At 38.6% G+C, this 21,267-nt stretch overlaps 1 protein-coding gene across 2 annotated transcripts; it reads right to left on the minus strand.

Moving 5' to 3' along the window:
- Positions 1-1,475: 1,475 nt before the first annotated feature.
- Positions 1,476-20,146, minus strand: Cht (choline transporter). Of its 2 annotated transcripts, none has more exons than XM_076316298.1 (7): positions 19,847-20,146; positions 18,730-19,051; positions 17,326-17,696; positions 15,235-15,539; positions 11,696-11,975; positions 7,974-8,191; positions 1,476-7,013 (listed from the first exon to the last, which is right to left on the minus strand). In XM_076316298.1, the coding sequence occupies exons 3-7, from the start codon at positions 17,597-17,599 to the stop codon at positions 6,297-6,299; spliced, it is 1,794 nt and encodes a 597-aa protein (XP_076172413.1). In that variant the 5' UTR covers positions 17,600-17,696; positions 18,730-19,051; positions 19,847-20,146; the 3' UTR covers positions 1,476-6,296. The 2 variants fall into 2 exon arrangements, with proteins under 2 accessions (XP_076172413.1, XP_076172414.1); XM_076316299.1 differs by having other exon boundaries at positions 18,730-19,093.
- Positions 20,147-21,267: the final 1,121 nt, after the last annotated feature.

The following is a 21,267-nucleotide window of genomic DNA, read 5'->3' on the forward strand; positions in this document are numbered from 1 at the left end:
AAAAGAAACGATATTTATTTTCTTCTATCCTATACAATCAAAGCCGTTGAAACTCAAGTAACTCTTTATAGTTTGCCGCCGTCATGTGCCATCTCGCTCGTTAGGAAAAGAACAGAAAAATTACAAAATAGAGGACTGTTTCATTGTAAGTCATGCCTGTTCCCCAAACGGACTTATAATAAGGCAATATTGTGTATGCTCGGGGTCGGTAATGTAACGTATTTCTAGGGAATAATTGTTGGGCTCGTTTTTCTCGGAAAGCAGGAACGTAATCGTTCCAGAAAATCAACGATCGAAGCTCTGACCGATCGCTAAAATGAAAATTTCTGGTCATACGCGCGATTACTATAACGACTCTGGTTTTCGAACGATATCGACAAACATCCATCCCCGCTTCGATCGTCGAGAGAGTCGCTGAAATAACAGACCGTCGAGGCTTGGTTTCCTTTTTTGTACGCTGTTTATTTTTAACATTTACAATCAATATCGCGTTCAGTTTCTCAATTATACACGTATAGTATGTCGTGTAATACAGTACCGGTAACGCTTTCGTAATACATATACATGGATATACTCTTACGGGGTACATCGGGCATTTTCTTTGTCTTTACACATAATAATACTCTACGATAGGTAGACGTCCCGGGCTTGCGAGATAGGACGAAGGTTACAACAACAGTAGGTACACGCGATTTTAAAGCAGGCGAGTGGTCGAAGAACAATCAGGTTCCTGTAACACTGGAATTTATTAGGGAGTTCGCGATTAACCAACCAACCTTTTGCGTTCGGCGTTCAGGCAGCCCATCATTCGTACACGTTTCTCGTTTTTTCGCTCATAATACGGACGCGAGTCTCGTATCTTTCCTCCGGCCAAATCGCTGACAAATCGGACAATAGACTCGAGCGAGAAGAATTAGAAGAACACCCGTTGTTCACGAAAAATAAAACGAGTCCCTCTAATTCGACCGAGTTACGAACCCATCGATCGCTTTTGCGAGAGGATAAACGCATATATGTATATATGTATAGGATGTATATACACATTATTTTTCGTATTTTCATTTTTTTGTTTCATTCGTAATTATGCTCCCTTCCTGTTTACTTCTTTATCTTATACTCTAATATACCTAACATATATATACGTGTGTGTGTGTCTGTGTGTGTGCGCGCATGTATGCATGTACATATATATACATACATACCTACATACGTACATACGCACGTACACACATACATACATACATACGTACATACGTACGTACACACATACATACATACATACATACATACGTACGTACGTACGTACGTACATACTTACCTATATACATACATACGTATATACATGCATACATACATACATATATATATATATATATATATATATATATATATATATATGTGTGTGTAACACGCATCATGATATGTATAGGTTTCTCGTTTTGTAATCGTTGATTACGATGCAACGTTACTTGATATGTTAGTGACCATGGTCATTTTATTGTTAACATTTATGCCGCTACAATGTGTCAGGTTTGTACTGTACCGACGCATCTACAAAACAGCATCCATCTACGTATTACGAGTTTCTTATTCCCCTTTGTGCAGTGTACGGACACTACTTTTAACGAAATTTAATTGGTCGAACAAACCGGTAATGGATTTTGGAGTCCGTGTTAACCCGTCGAGGAAGATCTTCTCTTTCGTGTCGCTCGACGATTAGTCAAATCAATTTCGGGGTTCAAAGCATACTCTTGGCTTGCGATCGTTATCGGTAAAAATGTAAAAAAGTTCTATGAAATATCAACGGTAACAACTTTGAAGACCGATATTCCCTCTTACGAAAATATCGTTTAAAAGAATATTTTCGAATTGATTATATCGACCTCGTAATTCTATGGAATTACGGTTATTTATACAAAATACGGTTATTTGTACGTAGCCACTGAAAGACTGAAGGGTTTGCAAAAGTTATAATTTGTTCATTTTCAATTTTTTTTATTTTCTTATTTTATACGTTATAGAGTATTCCTTGGAGATCAAAATGGCTACGTATGCCCAACAACAAGTAAAGTTCACCGAGTCTTTCTACTCCAGTGAAAGATGAATTATTGAAACTCGGAGAAAATATTTGTTCGGTGTCCGTGTTCACCTGGTTTAACTGCACCAGACATTTTTTCGTGGGATTTCTTGAAAGAACGGGATTACGTACATAAACCTCGAACAATTCAAAAACTTAAGAAAAACATTCGAGCCGAAATCTGACGTTTACGTTCTGAAACCTTGAGTACGGTCATGGAAAATGCTGTGGAAAGAGCCTGTATTTGTGAGCGAGAAGATGGTGGTCACTCGAGGGATGTTACTTTCCCCAGACAATATTAAAAAAAAGTCCATTAATTACATTTCCAAACAGAATAATAGAAACTTAAAGAAACACGTGTCTCTAAAGTTATTTTTGCTTCGTTACATCCGGTCTTTCAGTGGCCACCCTGTATATGTATTTTCGATTATTCGATGACGTATCGTGCTCGATGATATCTCTCATCGAGCAACGAGCTTCGAGCCGATCAAATACAACGAACCCGGAATCTTTAATTTCACTATCTCTTGCCTGACTAATTGTTCCTTCAATCTTCGTAACGTGCAATTTCGGTCGCTGACAAAGAAACATTTTACGGTCGTCTAATTCAGTTTCTCGTCGTAAAAGGGAGATGGCTGCCCGCGGTTACCTGCTGTAAAGTGGCCTTGCTGGAAATGTAATAACAATAATTGTTGTTCCTGTTCGTTGTCCGCGAGCAACACGCTTCGACCAGCCGTCTTGTTGGAGGTTTAATACCCGAGTGAAAGTCTTCTATCCGTTGAAAACAGCCAAATGAAAATACATGGAAGATGCGCTTGTGTGTACGTGTGTGTGTGTGTGTGTGTGTGTGTACTGCACCGTGATGCGCTGGGAACATTCTCTCCTCTCTGTCAACCGTCTAGACATAATTTCACCTTCGTCGTCGCGCGAAGCACCCCGCTTAACAAGCGACACGTCCCGTATGCTGTTGCGCGCGCTAAAAAGCTACTTCCGACCGGAAACGTCCTCCGTCGTCGCTTTCTTCGTCTATTGCGTCGCGAGAAAGAAGATCATTCCAAATTGGCAGGTTGAACGAATTGACCTCTCCATTATTGAACTTTCGTGGAAAACGATGGCGTTTCGTTTCGCGGCCGAATATCTTATTATCGTTCTTCGGAGAGAGGAACGGGACACGATAACGATAAATTCAACCGAAACCATGGGGGGTCGCTTTCGTTCGGTGCAACGTTCGATTCGATTCGTACACGGAAAGATCGAAGGATTGTAGAAATCTAGCAACGAACCGAGCTTCCAACGTGCATTCGCTAACGAAAAAATAAAGGTCCATTTATACACAACTGTAGAATCTTTTACTACAATTTTATATCGAACGGTTAGCACATAACCCGTACCGTATCCGTCATTAGACGAGAGTTGGCCATTTTCTCGGTTTCCCGGACTGGCCACGGAGCAACACGCACCTAGCACGGGTTTGTATAAACGTGTTTGAACGCGCACTTCACAGTTAGTAACAAAAAGCAGTTCAATTGGATCGGTTCATTGATTCAGTACGCGACATCGAGTTACGTTGGAAACGAACGATGAGAAACCGATCGAACGTGTTTTTATCCAGCGTGACATTGAAAGAGTATTGTGTCATCCTGAAGTATTCGTAAAATTTTCGTTTATGGTCTATCAATTCTTTATAAATATTGAATTCTCCTTTTTTATCGTGCTTTTGCCATAACGGATGTACACTGAACCGTCTTTTCTTTCGTTGATGTTTTACTTTTTTCTTCTTCTTCTTCTTCTACTTCTTCTTCTTCTTCTTCTTCTTCTTCTTCTTCTTCTTCTTCTTCTTCGTTCGAACGTATTGTCATTAGAGCTAAACGTTCAATCGGAAACGGCATTTTGCTACAGGCTCTACACTTTACAACGTGAAATTCTACACTGATTGGCGTGTCGGTACATCCCAGACCTCCTCCGATCGTATATAAATTAAAAGGTATTAACATTCGGACACGGCACGGTTGTGTATAAATGGACCTTTACGCTTCGCATGGTAAAATCTGCAACTTTCGGTATCTCGAGATACCGCGCGAGTATCCCATGAATAAATATTAACGAAAACGGTAGGAGGAGGTGGAGGAGGCGTAGTTTTCTTCGTAGGTTTCTTCAATTACGTTCTCTGTCGCGTCCTTCGCGGTTTTTCGAACGGAACTTTCGATAGACGATGAAGAATTCGGGCTCGCGGGGAAACACCGTGAAATTCGGACGTTGAGCAGGAATTACTCGCTTAACAATCACATACGCGAACGCTGTATTTTCCGTTACCTTTTCGTCGTTTTTTCTTTTTCCATTTTTTTTTTTTCTTCTTTTTCTTTTTTGGCTATAAACAATGGAATGAGCAACTACGGATGAGCAATAACACTACTACATAGGCATTAACGCGCGATCATCGCGGACAACGTGATAACTACGTTTAAACAATAGGATAAATCGATTCTCAAAATTAACAATGGTGGCGATAATTCGTATCTGCGATGTTAACAACTACGGTATTAGTCTTCTCGTGTGTATGTATAATGTGTACATTGTATATGTATAGAGAGATCTGATGTTCCACTTTGGTAACGGTAAAGCATTCGTCTCGTTTTGATACCGATTATATCATACACTTTATAATATATAGTATATATACATATGTATATATACCGTATAATAAACACAACGAATCTGTGCCACGGCCGATCCGTCTGAATGATACTCCATTGACTCACGCATCGCCTTATGAATGGACTAGCATTCCGCGATACACGTACCATTGACACGCACCTGTGGAACCCAAAGTGTCCGTTGCACTCGATAACTGCACACACGTTAAGGAACTTGCTTACGATGGGCATATTTACAACGTCAATTAAAACGGGAAAGTGTTGGTTCTCGCGTGTTTGCGCGCGAATTACCATCCTCGAAGAAAGTTCAAACGCGTTTACAACTTCTTGTGCGCGAGTTGCAGAAAAATCCCGAACGACTCGACAAACGACTGCGAAGCTAACTTCTAACATCTAACTTCGTTTATCGTTCGACACCCGGTCAGATCAAGGAAGGGAAGAACAATCGATTCGATCGCGAGTACAAAAGCGTTTTATCATTTTTCTCTCATTGTTTTTTTTTCGTTTTTTTGTTTTTTTTTTTTTTTTTTTTTTTTCGTTTTGCTCGCACCCAACATCGATCTCGTGAACGTACAGGATGCGGGGACACACTGCATGGAAGAAGGCTGACAAACGATGACGTGATCCGCCTAATTCGATTTGTTCTAAAATCTTCGTGCGCAACGTTCGCCCGTAAACTCTATTCTGAACGCGGCTGGCAGCCGCTCGTTCTGTATTAATATCTAATGAACGAGGCATAACAATCGATTCAGCTCCATCGTTCCCTCTGAATCTCTCACGACGCGTTCCGAAACACTCGGTGGCAACGGGGACGGATCGGTCGGTGCATCGAGACGTTGGTTCTCTCAAGCGGCTCGATAAACTCTAAATATATCGTATAGTTATGTATAATTATACATGTACGCGCACATATATAATTATATATGAATATCATTTTACTAGGCCTAATTGGCGGTACAGGCAGGAACGGCCTCGCCCAACGGTCCGGGAAGCTTCGATTTTTCATAATGCACTCTCGCACTCTCGGTTCGGTGCCGCGTTGTGTTCGTTCGAGCTTGTTGGTTTCGGCGTCATTGAAAGTTGACGAACGAAAAACACGGATCGGAACACGACACGGATCTGAACGCGTGCTCGCCTCGGAGCTTCGGGGACGCTGAGCGAGGAGGAAAAATTGAAATAACATCGAAAGAAATGATAAAAACGAAGCAGAATGTTTCAAACGTAACGTAAAAGATGTAAAAGAAAAGTTAATTTTAAGAAAGACCGTGCAAGCGACAAGAACCGTATCATCGCAAGGCTGTATCGATAGGACGCGACACCTTGGAATGGTTCTTGTCGTTTGTTGTATAGTGTGAACTTTGTACACCGATAGGTTGACGACACCTATCTAGAAAAAATATCCTTCCGGTCCATAGTGATTTCTAAACGGGGAGAAAGTGAGAGGTACGTTGGAGAGAAATAGAGTAAAAAATAAACGATCGAACGAAATGGTAAACGACAACGAAACACGGACCTACACCGCCGCGTTTATTGTTGGTCACAGCATCCGATTACGGAACCAGGAATTAGAACGCGGTGCTGGATTGTGACTGTCGTGGCACGTTCGGTCCATGGGGCACCAGCTGTACACCGGCTCCACCTCCGCCGCCTCCACCGACGACACCTTCCGGAGCCCCGGTAACCTTGTATCCCGGATCCATATCGTAGTCCGGCTCGAGTGCAGGATTGACTCGTCCGTTCGATTCGTCCTTGCTACCGTATAGCCTACCGGCACCGGCAGCCAGGACAGCCATTTGTTCACCTTCTGCCGGGTCTGGCCCGACCCTTTCGACGTCTTCCGGTATATTAACGACACACTTGAAGATATCGTAGCCAGGTGCCAATCTACCGGTGAGGAAGGCAACTTGCGTACCATACGACACGCATATCAATGTTACCAACGACATCAACATCGCCATGGTTCTGAAGGGAAACGCCTGGGTGTTTGTTTCCTCGTCGTATCCCGGATAGTGGATCAACGCGGGTAGACCCATCAACGGTTCACCGCCGCTGATCCTCACCAGGAAAGCTATTATGTAAGCGGACAGACTGCCGTAAGTGTTGCAGTATTCTTTGAAGTGGACCACCATCAATAGCTGTGGGAAGAGGATCACGTAGACCAGGTCCGAGCACATGGACCAAAGCCCGTAGATCGAAGGTATCGTCAACGCCATCACCGTGCTCAATACGCCGACTACGCCTATTCCCACTCTCATCACCCAGATGATCTCCATTTCCGACGCCTGTTCAAGGGGGAAATGGGTAGTAGAGAGCACAGACGTCGATTCGATTCTACGATCGGCTGTATCGTTTGAGAATGTGGACGCGTGATAAAGTGAAGATTTCAAGCGTATACGAAGAGACATGGAACGTGATGACGATAATAGCGAGGCGTCGTTACGTGAATACAAACGATGCGATTTTATGCAGTCGGACGACATTTTACGGAGTGTGGGTACATTCGATATGGTTACTTTACTTCGAGAAGCGACAACGAAACGAATGCTGGAACAAAGGACTACCGCAGCTATGTATGTATGTATGTATGTGTATTCATATCGTGAGGAGTAATCTCTTCCGGCGACACACGAACCATATTCGTACACGTGTAAAGTAGAACGGTTAAAAGAAGCTGCACGGACCAATTGCGGAAACAGAACTTTCAAATTCCACGATCGTTATGTCGTTCTGACGGAGATTACCTGAAACGTTCCTGCTTATCGAGGTACGGTTACTTGTTTGTCTTGAAGTCTGCTATTTGCGTTCACTTTGACTACGAACCAGCAATGAAAAATGGAGACTCGAACGATGGTTCGTATTAGCTCTTAAACGATCTCGCTTGCGCTTACACGTCCCAGTTCGAAGAACATACAATGATGACGATGGTAATGGTAACGATAATAACGGAAATGATCATGATGCCGATGATGATTCGCCGTGCGGCACACAATTTCAAACCAAGTCAGACGCGACACCGATCGAAATCGTCCAATAATTCAATCTACAATGATGACGATGGTAATGGTAATGGTAATGACAATTTGAAAATGATTATGATGGTAACGATGATCCGTCCCGTGCGATACACGATATCGATCAAAGTCAGAAGCGATAGTGGTCGAAACGTTGAACGATCGGATGTATGATATGACACGGAGTTAAAAATAAAGCAACGACGTTCTACGTAAAGTCGAAGAACTTACCCTCTGACGGAAGATCAATTTATACACGTTTCTGGCGAACATGGAGCTAGCCGAAAGGATGCTACTATCTGCCGAAGACATCACTGCTGCCGATACTGCGCCTAACCCGAAAAAGGAAACGAAATCTGGTGTCAAATACTGCAAAACCATTGGTAGAATCATGCTTGTTTGATCCACGGTTAAAGGATAAGGACCGGTGTATCCCGTTTCGTTCCAAGCTACAACAGAGTTTAAAAATCTTACCGTTACTACAAATGTATGATACATGGAAATTGCATATATTCGATGCAAATCGTTTATAAAATATCGTTACTCTGAACGATAGTCCCCGGTTACATGAATCAATGGAATCATTCCTACCGCTGTGTGCTCTAATAAAAATTAAACTTATGAATATTATTATTATTATTGTTATTGTTATCATTATTAAACATCTTTATTGAGCACACAAATAAAGTGTACGTGTATTGTAAATAATATGAAGAATAATTTGGAGTAATTTAAATCCAATCTCGAAGATATTATAGAAACAAATGCAAACAATTAAATATGAAACGGATGAAATAAATTGGAGAAATAAATCAAACTGGAGAGAAAGAGTTGTGCAAACTATTAATGGATGAAAAATCTGGTGTTGTGTTTGAGCACAGAGTGATTTGGAAAACAAACGTGAGATTGAGCTGATGAAAATAAATTGAAACACAACATATTTCGGGTTATTTTTAACTATACGTGATAGAAAACTTTGAGAAATGATTTGCACGACTTGTAATTAAAAACAGAATGCGGTCAAACTCGGTTGAACTTATTTTCATCGAAAAAACTTTATCAATCCATTAGTAATAGTTTCATAACGATGTCATGAAAAATTGTAATTTTGCGTTAGTGGTTCGTAATGCACGTAATGCAAAATTTTTTCTGTGAATCCCATTCACTTTCTTCGTACGAAGAAACGTACAAGACTCGATTACAGATCGAGATAAATCTAGGTCGATAGGTCGATTCGTGGAACAAAAATATTATTTATTCCGTTTGTATGTTATCGAGTCAACTCCATTCCATTGTGTATTACCGGGGACTACCGTATGTGAGTACACATTAGAAATTTGTGTCAATGACGTTCAAAACAAGAAAAAAGATTAAACACGTACTCTCCCTCCTCCCCCAAAGTAAATATGTACTGTGTAAATGATACATCTTAATTTCAACTGTCTGAAAAGTACCAGTGTACGTGGCCAGAAGCTTTTCATATCGTTAAAACTTTCATAAGTTAAAGATAAAGTAAGATACATATATTAAATATTATTAAATGATTCGTGCTCTCGTATTAGAATAAAGTAAAACACGATATAATCTTGACGAGTAAATTAGAACAATTTTTGCGTTTCAAAGACTGATTTTTATAAGCGCTCGTAAAAAATTTGAAAATAAAAAAATAGTGAAATGAATTGTAATAATTGTAGTACAAAGATTACGATTTGTCCAAACAAAATTATAATATGAATAGTACATTGTGTGTAAAAGAATGTACCAAATCTATGTAGATAAAAAAGAAAAAAAAGTATGCTATTTGAAGCCAGCACGCATAATGGAAATGATAACATTGATAGAGCCATCGATATTTATTTATCCGGCAAAAGGACCACGAATAAAATTAAAAGACACAACACGGAGATACAACAAAATGTGATGATAAACATTACATAGCAATACCAAGGATATATCGAGTAATAAACATTATTAGAAATAAGCGTTACAAATCATTTATGAAAAGTTCGACGTTACCAGTGTTTCCAGTGTATAATATATGTAACATTATTTACTTCGATTATTAGTATAGTAACACAGAAAACTTTTTTATTTTCGTCGGTTTTATGCGGACTCCATAAATTGAAATACTCGTATAAAAAAAAATTAATAATCTACTAATTGTATCTACGAAGAGCCAATAATCCTTTTAAAAATCATAATTTGCGTTGCTGTGAAACATATATGTATAACTTTTCTCGTATTGTGTATAATAAAACTTCCGCTCTGACCGATTTGTATATTTGTAAACGTGCACTTTTCATTTATTTCGTGTGTAAAAGTGAAGCTCATTCGAGGTTCAATTATACGCTTTTTGATTTAAGAACCAGGTAGCAGCAAAGGAATGCCATTGTTCCGTATATGTATCGCGATACGGTGAGATAAAAAGTGTTCCGTGTCCAAAGAAGTTTTTTTCTTTTCTTTCTTTTTAATGTGAAGAAATCTTCTAAAAGATGCCCCGGACCCCTCGGGGCTGGGGTGTCTAAAGAAGCTTGGGAAACGCTGTCCTTGACGCGTGTGTTCAGCAAGAACTTGTTTGTCTTTTTTTACCGGAATAAAAATACACAAGATACCGATACGGTGTATCGCATTAGTTCCGGTGATTCTATTGTATTCCGTGTTACTGGACGAGTCGCATTACTACCCTCGCCCTCGCAACGAGAACGCCATATGACAAAATCCCACGCTATTGTACACGCTGTGGGATATCAAGGCACCCTTCGCCCACACACCCTTCCGTTAGAGCACCGACTCTCTTAGCCCTGGAACCTTGTAAATACCAGCAGTTCTCTCTCTGCAATAGTACGAAATGTCAAGTAGCCTACGAATGTTGTGGCTGAGGGAGAGGGGTGGATACGGAGCAAACCGGGTCTAATTCAATCCCCTTTAGCTTCGGGGACCCATGAAACATGTTTCTGTCCTCTTGAGCCAAACAAGGAGAAACAGCGTGTAGAAAAAGGCACAAAAACGATGTCGAATTTATTATCACTACAGTGAAATTAGAGCTCCTTATTACGGGTGCCTTGGAACATTTAAGCGGTTCGAGTAAATAATTTTAGTCATTTCACGAAAGGAACAAATGTTCGGATTCAAACTGTTTCGTTACGAATTCTTTTTCTTGACCGAGTATATCTTTTACTTTCGAACCCATAGGCAAGCAAAGTATTTTAATCAAGAAATTTTGAAAACATTTTTTGAAAGCAATTTTAAATCGACGCGACTTTTGAAAATATACTAGTTCAATCACAAAGATGCACATTTCTAATCACGTGTTGTCTATTAAAAAAAAACATTTTGCACTGAATGTTTGTACGCATATGTCCGATCTTAATGGAATTTTTATCTCTAACTTTAGGTTCTCGTCTCAAAATCTAGTTTTATTTTACTAAAAATCGACACTCGCTCTTTTTAGTTCTCTGTGCCTTTCTGATACATATTCGTTACTTGTAAAATTTGTTTTACCATTTTTCTACCTGCTCTATCAAAGAAAACAATCAATGTAATCTTATTTATTATATGCTTAAACTATATTTTCTTCTAATGAAAATGTGAGTACGGTAACAAAATTTACCAAACGAGTATGATATATAGTAAAGTTTATAGAAAGAGAGGTTTATAATATTCATAATACGAATAACCTTCCTTATATATTTTGCACAACAAGGAGGGTTGTATAAATAAGTAATCCAAGGACAAGATAAAAATACGTAGAAAGAACGTTGTCTGTAGATAGCGAACAATGTAGCGTAGTTCGCTATACGCAACGTATAGATGCGCGAAGAAAAACTTCGTTTAAACGACACTGATACTTTACAGACAAAGGTGTGCTTCAAATGAAAATAAATCGAAATATTCTAAGCAATTAAATACCGATACTACATATTGAAATATAAACATGGAACATTGACACTTACGCGTTGCTTTGGCGATTGCTCCGATCAAGACAGGCGGAATAGCCATCAGGATACAACCTATCGCAGCCACATAACTCAACACTTGGGCTCTTCCTGCCGTTTTCGAAGACAAGACCCGTTGAAAGTACACTTGCCACGGAATGCCACCGAATATCAACAAGAGCCCGTAATCTACGTAAGACCAATATTCCTCCGGCTCCACTTCACCGATCCAATCCACATCCATGGAACTAAGGGATTCTACCTTCGGATTCGACCAGGCGAAAGGAATACACATCCACTATAATAGAAATAACACTGTTTCTTCGGCAACTGCGTGTCAAATAACGTTTAATTTCTTTTATAATAGCATATACAAGGTGGGTGAAGTTTGAATTATTTGGTGGAAATAAATCGAAAACGTAAAATACATTCTTTTTTTAAATAAGCTTTGCTTTCCGAGGAAAATTATTTTAAAAATTCGTTGGACACGTACGCGATTTAGCACAACTCAGCCAACGCATTTATCGCTCAGGTGTGAACAATTAAAATGGATAAAATCGCGTGTGATGATTATAATATTACAAACGCGTTAAGCAAATCGATTGATATTTATGGAAAAATGTCAACTCACACCACATTAAACATGAACAGTTTAAATACCAATTTTGGGATACATACATACGTATTGGAACTTTTCCTTTCATAAATTTCTTCAAAGGTTTTAACGTATACAACTTACTTCAATGATTTTTAGTGCAAACGAGCTTTTATTTTTAAGTACGATTGAGTACAACATAACTAACGCCCCTGTCCATTACTCATTATTTTTATTTATGTTTGCGTTTGTAAATATTAATGATCGTATGGTATTTATCTTCCGTCGACTTTATTGTTTTCTATCCATGTTAAAACCGATTAAAATATCTAAAAAAAATGAATACGACGTCAGTCTTAGGCAAGCTATTTATTTATTTATTTATTTAAGATATTTTGAGTCATTTTCAATTAAAGGAAAAGTATCGTAACCATACACAATAAGGGGAAAAAATTAAATAAAAACACATATGTAACTGTTTATTCTTCTATCTTATCAATAATACACTGTTATAATTACAAATTATGAAATTTTCAGGCTATTTAATGTTGGAGAATGTTTATACGACGTTTCGATTTCTTTATTATTTTAGATTCTCATTGGGTACAAAAGAAATAGATTCTGCATACAAAAGCTAAGGAAAGAAAGTGAAAGCAACAAAAACATCAGATATAAAATAGGTATAACAAAACAGATAATACGATATCGTTGTTAATGGTTACGAACACCAACACAAGTGGAAGTAATGAATAATAGACAGACATGTCCGCCAAGTTGTACAAGATCGCACGTGTCCCCGACAAATGTTTAAAATCAATTTTCTCGAAAACAAAGCCTCTTATGAAAAAGTGGTATTCCATACTTTCGATCTATTCTCACCTTACCCACATAGTATTGGAGAGACCAAAAATATTCTGATTAGAGAATAAGTATCAATAAAAGTTTTCATACTTGAAAAACTTTTATTAAGAAATATTCCGATCTAGAGGTCTCTAAATACATTGTTTACGACTCAAAAAATTGCAAAAGTATCACTAAAAATTGAATTTTAAGTTTTTACGACTCCACGATTTACTTCCACGATCTTTCGAAATATTTCATATCATTCATTCTAGCTGAGACGATAGCCAATCAAAAATAAATTTGAAAAAGTTTGAAACGGTGGACTCGGATAATTAACAAAAACCAAATTGCAGTGCAGAAATTTCGAAACACAATGTCTATGACAATCTTTATCTCGTAGAATATTGAAGTTGATCGTTTAAATTTCCCGTTGCACTTAATTGAAACTTGAATAAATATTTGTTAAATTCTTCGATGGTTTATGTTTAAAACGCTGTTTTAAAATAGCTAAACGTTATAATTGTTGCTTGTTGTTAAACGTTATAATCTAATGCACATGCATTATAATTGTTGAAAATATATAAGGACCTTTAATACGATTCACGTATTTTCCAAGGAATGTAAATTGAATTATATTTGATCCACTTGATATTTCGTGCCTGGAGATAAAGATTATACTGTAATAGTCTTATTATCGAGAATTACATGGGAATTCAAAGGGAACGCGATAAAACGACTAATCTGCACAACTAGCGTTGAGAGGATTCCTTTTTAAGTAAAATAATTATTTGCAGATAGAAATACAGTCAATAGTATCCTTGACTTGTAACCAATGTTGCAATTCATTGGCTTATAGTACATCGTTGCTGAATAATTATCTCATAGAAGGTCTGATTTTATCGCTATTAATAAAAGTAAATGGATAACCATCAAAGGCGATTTTACAATCAACGAAACATAAATATTTACGCCCACATTTACACCGAAAAGTATATCTGTCAATAAAGAACTTTAGAAATTTAAAAAAATGAGATTTGTAATATTGAATAATACAAATACGCTAATCGGGAAATAAGCAATAAGAAACGAAGAAATACAATTAAAGAAAAGTATATATTAGAAACATTGAAAAATAAAAGAATCGCTGGTTTTTCATGAGCAATATTTAACTAGAAAATGTAAAATGTAAAATTTTGTATAATTATTTTTGTCAGTATGCTATCTAAAATATACCTGAACAATCTTCGTTTAATAAATTATCACCATAATTGTAATAAACTGTATCATTTATTATTTATCTCTTGAACTAGGAGTTTATATATTTAATATTACTGTAAAACGTATAAGATGCACATTTCGAGGAATATTAACAAAACTAAAGTATAAAAAATATTTGCACCTTATAGAGTATCAAAAATAGATTTTCATGTGTCAAAAGTAGGCTACAAATAATCCTTCGTTGCTTCTTAGAATGATCTTAATCTGATGAAGTTTGTAAGGAATAATAGTCTGACAATGTTCTTGAGCAAAGTAGGTCACTGCCTACATAGCATCTGACAAATTTGGTAATATAAATACTTGCAGTGCCTAAGCCCTAATATCGATCTGGTAAAGCTACCTTCGCCACAGGATTCGGCAATTTAATTGAGCAATTTAACAAAACGAAAATAATGCGAAATCTTGTCAAGCTACTCCGTTCATTGATATAAAGCAATAGGTTTATACGCACAATATAATATAACTATTTTTCTTGTTAGAAAAATACATTTGTGTTACAAACTTGGTAATAATATATCAAAAGAAATGTAATCATCGAAAATATGATTGAAAGTTTCGAGTATTCTTTTTTTAACCAAATCGTTACACGACGCTAACAAATTTAATTAATCGCGTTGAATACTTGCCACGAATTAAATTATACTCTTTCTAGCTTCAATAAATCCACAATACAGTACAATAAATATATACAATAAATTCTTGAAAAGAAACATTCCACTTTGTATCAGTTTTAAAGTAACAAAGAGAACGTGTTGTAAACAACTATTAAAAATCAATCTCAGTCTGAGATCGAAAGTCAGAAATGTACGTTAACATTACGCAGAAAGGTTTTTCAACTTACCAGCCCGATGAAGATGCAAAAAAGCTGAATAACGTCAGTATAAGCAACAGAATAAAGACCTCCGAAGAGAGTGTAAAAAACTGCGATACAGGCGCTCAAAATAACAGATGCACCCTGGTTCATATCGATGATGACTGCTAATGTAGCACCTAGAGCTGCTAAAATACCCGCAGCCCAGAAGACCTCGCCACAAAGGGCAGGAAGAAACAAAAGACCTCCCATGCGTTCACCAAACGCATCTTGAAGAGGATCTAACATCGTGATGTACCCCTGTTCCCGCATTTTGTTTGCGAAGAATATACCACCTGGAACAAAACAATCAACCACACGGTATTTCTTATTACTAAAATATTATCCGTACGAACCAGGGCTATAAACCAGGGTTCCTTTGTTAAATCGTTAAGGGATCTTTCTTACTCGGTCCATAAGAACCAATAAGGACAAATAATGATTCAACTCGAACAAAATTATATTTCAACATTTCGATTGTACGTAGTACTGTCTCGTTCGAGAATCATGTTTCAAATATCTTACAAATAAAAGAAATCAAAAATTAAATGGATCTACGATAAAAATTTATCAATAACGAAAGACGATGAATCATATTTTAGAACATAAAAAATGAAACTGTTAAACATCGAGCGGTTAAAACTCAATAACTTATCTACTTATACGATATGCGAATTTCATTCTTTATATTTCGTATTTGTATGTAAATACCTAAATATGGTTCGTTATATTTTTATTATTTATATAGTTGCCCAATTTCAAATTTGTCTTATTTTTAAGATATCTCCAACATAATTCCAGAGAAATTAAAATGTGACTGTGTTTGATCCGAATCATTTGCTCTTAGCTAAATAAGGAAAACCTTTTTACAATTATTTGTTAATATCAAAGAGCCGAAGAAAGAAAAACAAATCTAAATTGAGTATTCTTTGTTAGCGTACACACATTATTCGATACAATCATTTAGAAACTTCATTACAACATCTTGCTTATACTACAATTTCAATGAATGAATATATGTGAGTTTATCTTTTCTCGAGACTACAAGGAATTTTACTTAAAAAGTTGCGTCTAAGTGGTTTTGTTATGACAACTCTACTACCAGTTTATGCTACGTCGCAAGAATGCAAAGTTTTCGAACGAGTATAAGATTTCTAATGTCCAAGAAATAAAACCTTGTTAATGTTCTTCACTGATAGTTTATCGAACCAACACGTTTAATTATAACGAAAGAAAAGGCGCCTATTCAAACTTGAACTTTATTCTTTATTTCAAATATGTTTATATGTACATATTAATTATTTTCAGCTGTTAAATTGTTAATTGAATGGAAATTTGTATTCTTAAATAACTTTCGTCTTAAGCATCGTTATATAAAATACGTTAATATTTTAACTTTATTTATCTTTTCTCACAAGTATATGTCATTAAAATGTATTCAAATTTTATACAAGCTTTCGATGTCAACGGCAAAACACAATTACATAAAAAGTAATACAAAAATTCACAGAAAATATTATCACAAATATAATATTATAATATTAGGAAAATTTAATCGGTTAGTATAAGAGTAATAGAAAAAACCTTATTTAATGGAATTCTATGAATTGGCCATTGAAGATTTTATTTGTATTATCTACAAATAACCAGAATTAAAAGAATAATTATTAAAAAAAAAAAAAAACAAAACAGTTGAACATAATTTCAATTTAGCAGTTGAAATTAATAACGAAACAATTACTAAGCGACTATTATAAGTAACGTAGAACGTTGAACGTTAATCCAAAACCGATGTAACATTTTGATCGATGATAGTTGCTGATAAATTGTACAATGATAATGAAAAAGATCGAAAGAATATTTAAAATTGTGTAAAAACTCGTTTGTTTCGAAAGTTTATCGGTAATAAAACGGTTTAAATTCGATATAAATTGTTCCTCGATGAAAGAGTGAAACACCCTTGGAGGTAAATAAATTGGAAGTAAATATTGTAAATAAAATTCCCAAGTAGATGAAATAAAATGGCAACGCGATCGATGAAAATGAAAATAAAGAAAGAGGAAAAGGCGTCGGAAAGCTTACCAAAAACAAGGCTGAGGGCATATCCGAATGGCGCCTGACACCAAACGAGTCCTCTCGTGTAGATCGCTTCGGCGGTACCGTTGATATAACCACCGCCGACCCAAGTCGCCGTCATCGTAAATATTCCAACGAACAGTCCAATTGAGCGACCCGCTAGCATGACTTCTTCCTCGGAGTCGTTCCCGGCTTCTTTCTTCCTGGCCGCCCATATTCCTACGCCTAGGATCAGCACGTAGAATAGGACGATTGAGATAATACCGGCAATGTTGATCATCTTCGGTGAGTACGGGTCCACTTGCGTGAACTCGAACTGACGGAGACGCAAGTCCGAGAGGTTCGGCGGCCGATCGGATCTCGACAAGTTCGGATACCTGTGTGCAGACAAGAAACATTGCCCCTGAAGCATCAAAGGTACCGATAAAGTATAATACAAAGAACACAAACGAAGAAAGAGCTACTACCGCGTTATCAAAATAACTTGATCGTTAAGACTTTAGCTTGGGAAATTCTCATTCTTTGTTCCATTGATTGATTCGCTCGCTGGGACGTTAATCGCCGTTGAAAACTACGAAGAATTTACGTTTTTTTTTTTTCGAAATTCAATCGCCTTGTATAAGTTTCATTTTGCTTTTCTACTCGATTAACGCTGCGGTCGATTCGCTCGCACCTAATGCGCGCAATTAAGTGTGAATTCTATGTTCCTACCCAGAAGGCATTTAAATCGCCTGGCTGGGCTGAATTCACCCTCTAATCCCATTAGTCCCGCTTTACCCTTCGCGGTACCCAGCTCTTGTACAAGGAACACATAGCCGTACTGACATAAAAAAAAAAGAAAAAACAAAAATATCACACCGCGCGTAAACAAAGCACGAAGGTTCAAGGCCTCACCATTGAATGGAATTGGCAAAGAAAATCGAAACGTTCGCACTGTTTAATTAGCGCGATGAAGATACTACCGATGAAATTTTCAAAGTTGGTACGTTATCGAAGCAACTATCGATTCGTATTTGAGAAACGAAAATGCGTATCGGGCTTGATTTCTAACGTCCATTCGATCGTCGCAACAACAAGTCGATATAATGGGAGTTTCGTTGCCGTTCAATGTGAACCGAGCATCTGTCACCAGTGAAGATCGTGATGCGAATTAAGGGTAAAGGTGTAATTAATTCGGGAGTCGTGCTTAAGAAAACATTTGCAAACAATGGGAAAACTATGCAAACGTTCGGCTAGGAATCTCGGCGAAGAGTACGTTCGACCGACTATAAATTCTCCATAGTACGGAACAGATCGGTTACAATTGGTAGTTCCAGTAGTTGCAAGAAGCGTAAGAAGCATGCGCGGTGAAACGCGAACGGTTACAGAAGATTCTTTCTCTATAGGGTAATAACAACAAGTTCATGATACCTCTGAAGACCCCGCGGTGTACAATCACGCAATAGCGGGGGACAGCCTCACACGGGTACCGGCGGCATGTCCTGATGACGGTCCTTCCAGATGACCGACGACGACGGAGGATTGGGATTCGGGGGGCAGCAGTCACCCCACCGGAGCGAGGTCTTCTGGGAGGGGCTATTCCTTGTTCTAAACGCGAGGCCGCCCATGGGCGCTGATGGCCATCGATTTTCACCCAACTCACCGAGCCTGCTGCTACCTTTGCTTCCTCCTCGATTTTCTCCTTCGCCCACGTTTCCCAGTACCGATCGTGCGGATCAGTACGGTCCTTCACCTGAAAGAGCGACGTGCATCCTTCCAGAAGTGTGCGTATTTCCTAAGAAACGAACGACAGCGGGTCTGGAGAACGGAAATACTTTCGAATCGTCTCGTCGAGGGTCGCAGTCGCTTAATAAGGCCCTCGGTCGTTGGATTCGATCGTAACTTAACACGACGCGATCGTGAACGTGTTGCAATTGAACCGTGTCTCGGCATTTGGGATTCTTTTTTCAAATTTAGACGTGAACGTTTATCGATGGTTATCGATATTCGTATTCCTGCGTGGTCAACGATCTTCGTTCAACTTTGTTTATGTCGTTCAGGTGAAATACAATCGCCGGGTGTAGCATAGAAATGCGTCTTACGTAATCATTGAAGGAATCGGGTATTACTTTTTCGAAACGAATGATTTCTCTTTGTTTTTTTTTTTTTTTTTCAAACAACAAATTCGACGAACGAATCGCTTTCTCCAACATGTTGCCTTTTTCATTGCCCTCCGAAACAGATGTTCGCGATCGCGGAATACAACTGTACCTGATTCACGTGTGGCGCGATCGATAAACTAAACTACATTTCACAGTACGGTAGCAGTGTCACGCATTTACATTATCGAATAACAACAGCAACGGACGAAACAAGACTAAACATTGACATCTACACACCACACGCACGCACGCACGCACGCACGCACGCACACACACACGCGCGCGCGCGATACTCTATCTTCAAAGCCATCAACGAAATCCACAAAAAAAAAAACTTATTCGCGAAACAGGCTACCGAAAGATCCAGGCTAGAAAAATCTACTTACAGATCAAGCCTGGACGATGTTTTCAATCCTCGAACTTCATTCCACCACTCACACGCGTTTCCGTGATCGAAGCGACGTCCGGTTCGTTCTCGATGATCACTTTCGCGCGCGAATCATTCTCGCGTAAACACGTTCTAACGAACGGTGACGAACGCAACCGGTCGAGAAAGGAAGATTCGAAATTGAATCGTAGATGAAAATATGTGCCGGAAAAATATCGAGAGTGACGAGTACGATACTACCCGTGACCGTTCTCCTTGTCCTCGTCAGAACGACGTGCCCTAAGCGTCCTTAACGGTCGTGGAGGCCACCCCGTACTGAACACTCGGTGTCTTTCTCGCAGTCGAGGACCGATGGAGGGACGGCTCCGTGATATTGATTCAACCCCCGTGACGTCATACCGAGTCACGGGGGTGCGTCCTACCCCCTCGTGTTGCTGCCGCCTCGCTCTCTCCGTTCTCTCCTTTCGGAGCATCTCTCTTTACCGCCCACCTCCACTCTCCTCTCCACGTCCTCGCTCCTCTTGAACCCCCGACAGGGTTGAAGCGGGAGGCGTGGACTGAGTGAAAAGCCGCGAGTCTGCGCTTAAAATACCACGGCTGGCACGAGCTCCCCGAGCTTCGCGCGTATGAACGGGAATCCAGATGCCATACGTCCACGGACAGGTATCTTAGTATATGCTTCCAAGTAAATTGAACTAATTAGAGATTCAGGTAGACTGTATTTAAGACAGTACAAGAGTACCATCCAACGGATTTCCACTCCGTATCGTTCAGGTCAATGAAAACGAGTAAATTATATTCAACCAACGATGAAGGCTTTCAGGTTCGTTGAATTTCTAAAGGAAATTGCCCTCGATCGGAAATAAATATAATTCCTGAGGATTAGTCGGCAAACTTTAGGGTTACCACGTTACAGTAATCTAAGAATCTTGTTGCGAAACAAAGGTGAACAGAGTTTTAGGATGTACGTGTACTGAATAATAGAAATAAAATAACAGCAACACGCACAAACTGTAACTAGGATGGCCACGCAAACTTTCGCTAGATTCGACTCGATCCGCTTCGACCAATCTTCGACCAATAGTACGTCGATCGCGTTTCTCTCGTACCCTACATTCTCACACGTGTACCGTCTTTTTCCTTCTAATTCTTAATCTTTCTCACTCGAGAAGCATTTGGTCACGTTCAACCAAAATTCCACAGTATGGCGCCTCGTCTCGATTGCTCGTCTTTCACACTTCAGTTCGAACACCCTGTTGTTCCGTTCAAACGCTTTTCTTTCACACCTCGTGAAAGAAGCAAACATTTTACTCGCTCGTCTCTCTTAAACATTTCACATTTTCTCGGGAACACACGCATTTCGTTACGTTCCCACGCACCACCACAGTAATGTACAGCCTGACGTATGTACATACCTCT

Source organism: Ptiloglossa arizonensis, chromosome 7, assembly GCF_051014685.1.
Source record: "Ptiloglossa arizonensis isolate GNS036 chromosome 7, iyPtiAriz1_principal, whole genome shotgun sequence".
Classification (NCBI taxonomy): Eukaryota; Metazoa; Arthropoda; class Insecta; order Hymenoptera; family Colletidae; genus Ptiloglossa; species Ptiloglossa arizonensis.

Coding starts and splice junctions, on each gene's coding strand:
- Cht (XM_076316298.1), bottom strand. CDS start 17,599: ATGATCAACATTGCCGGTATTATCTCAATCGTCCTATTCTACGTGCTG. Junction 15,540..17,325: donor TGCCCTCAGCCTTGTTTTTG/GTAAGCTTTCCG, acceptor GTTTTGTTCCAG/GTGGTATATTCTTCGCAAAC. Junction 11,976..15,234: donor TTTGCATCTTCATCGGGCTG/GTAAGTTGAAAA, acceptor TTTCTATTATAG/TGGATGTGTATTCCTTTCGC.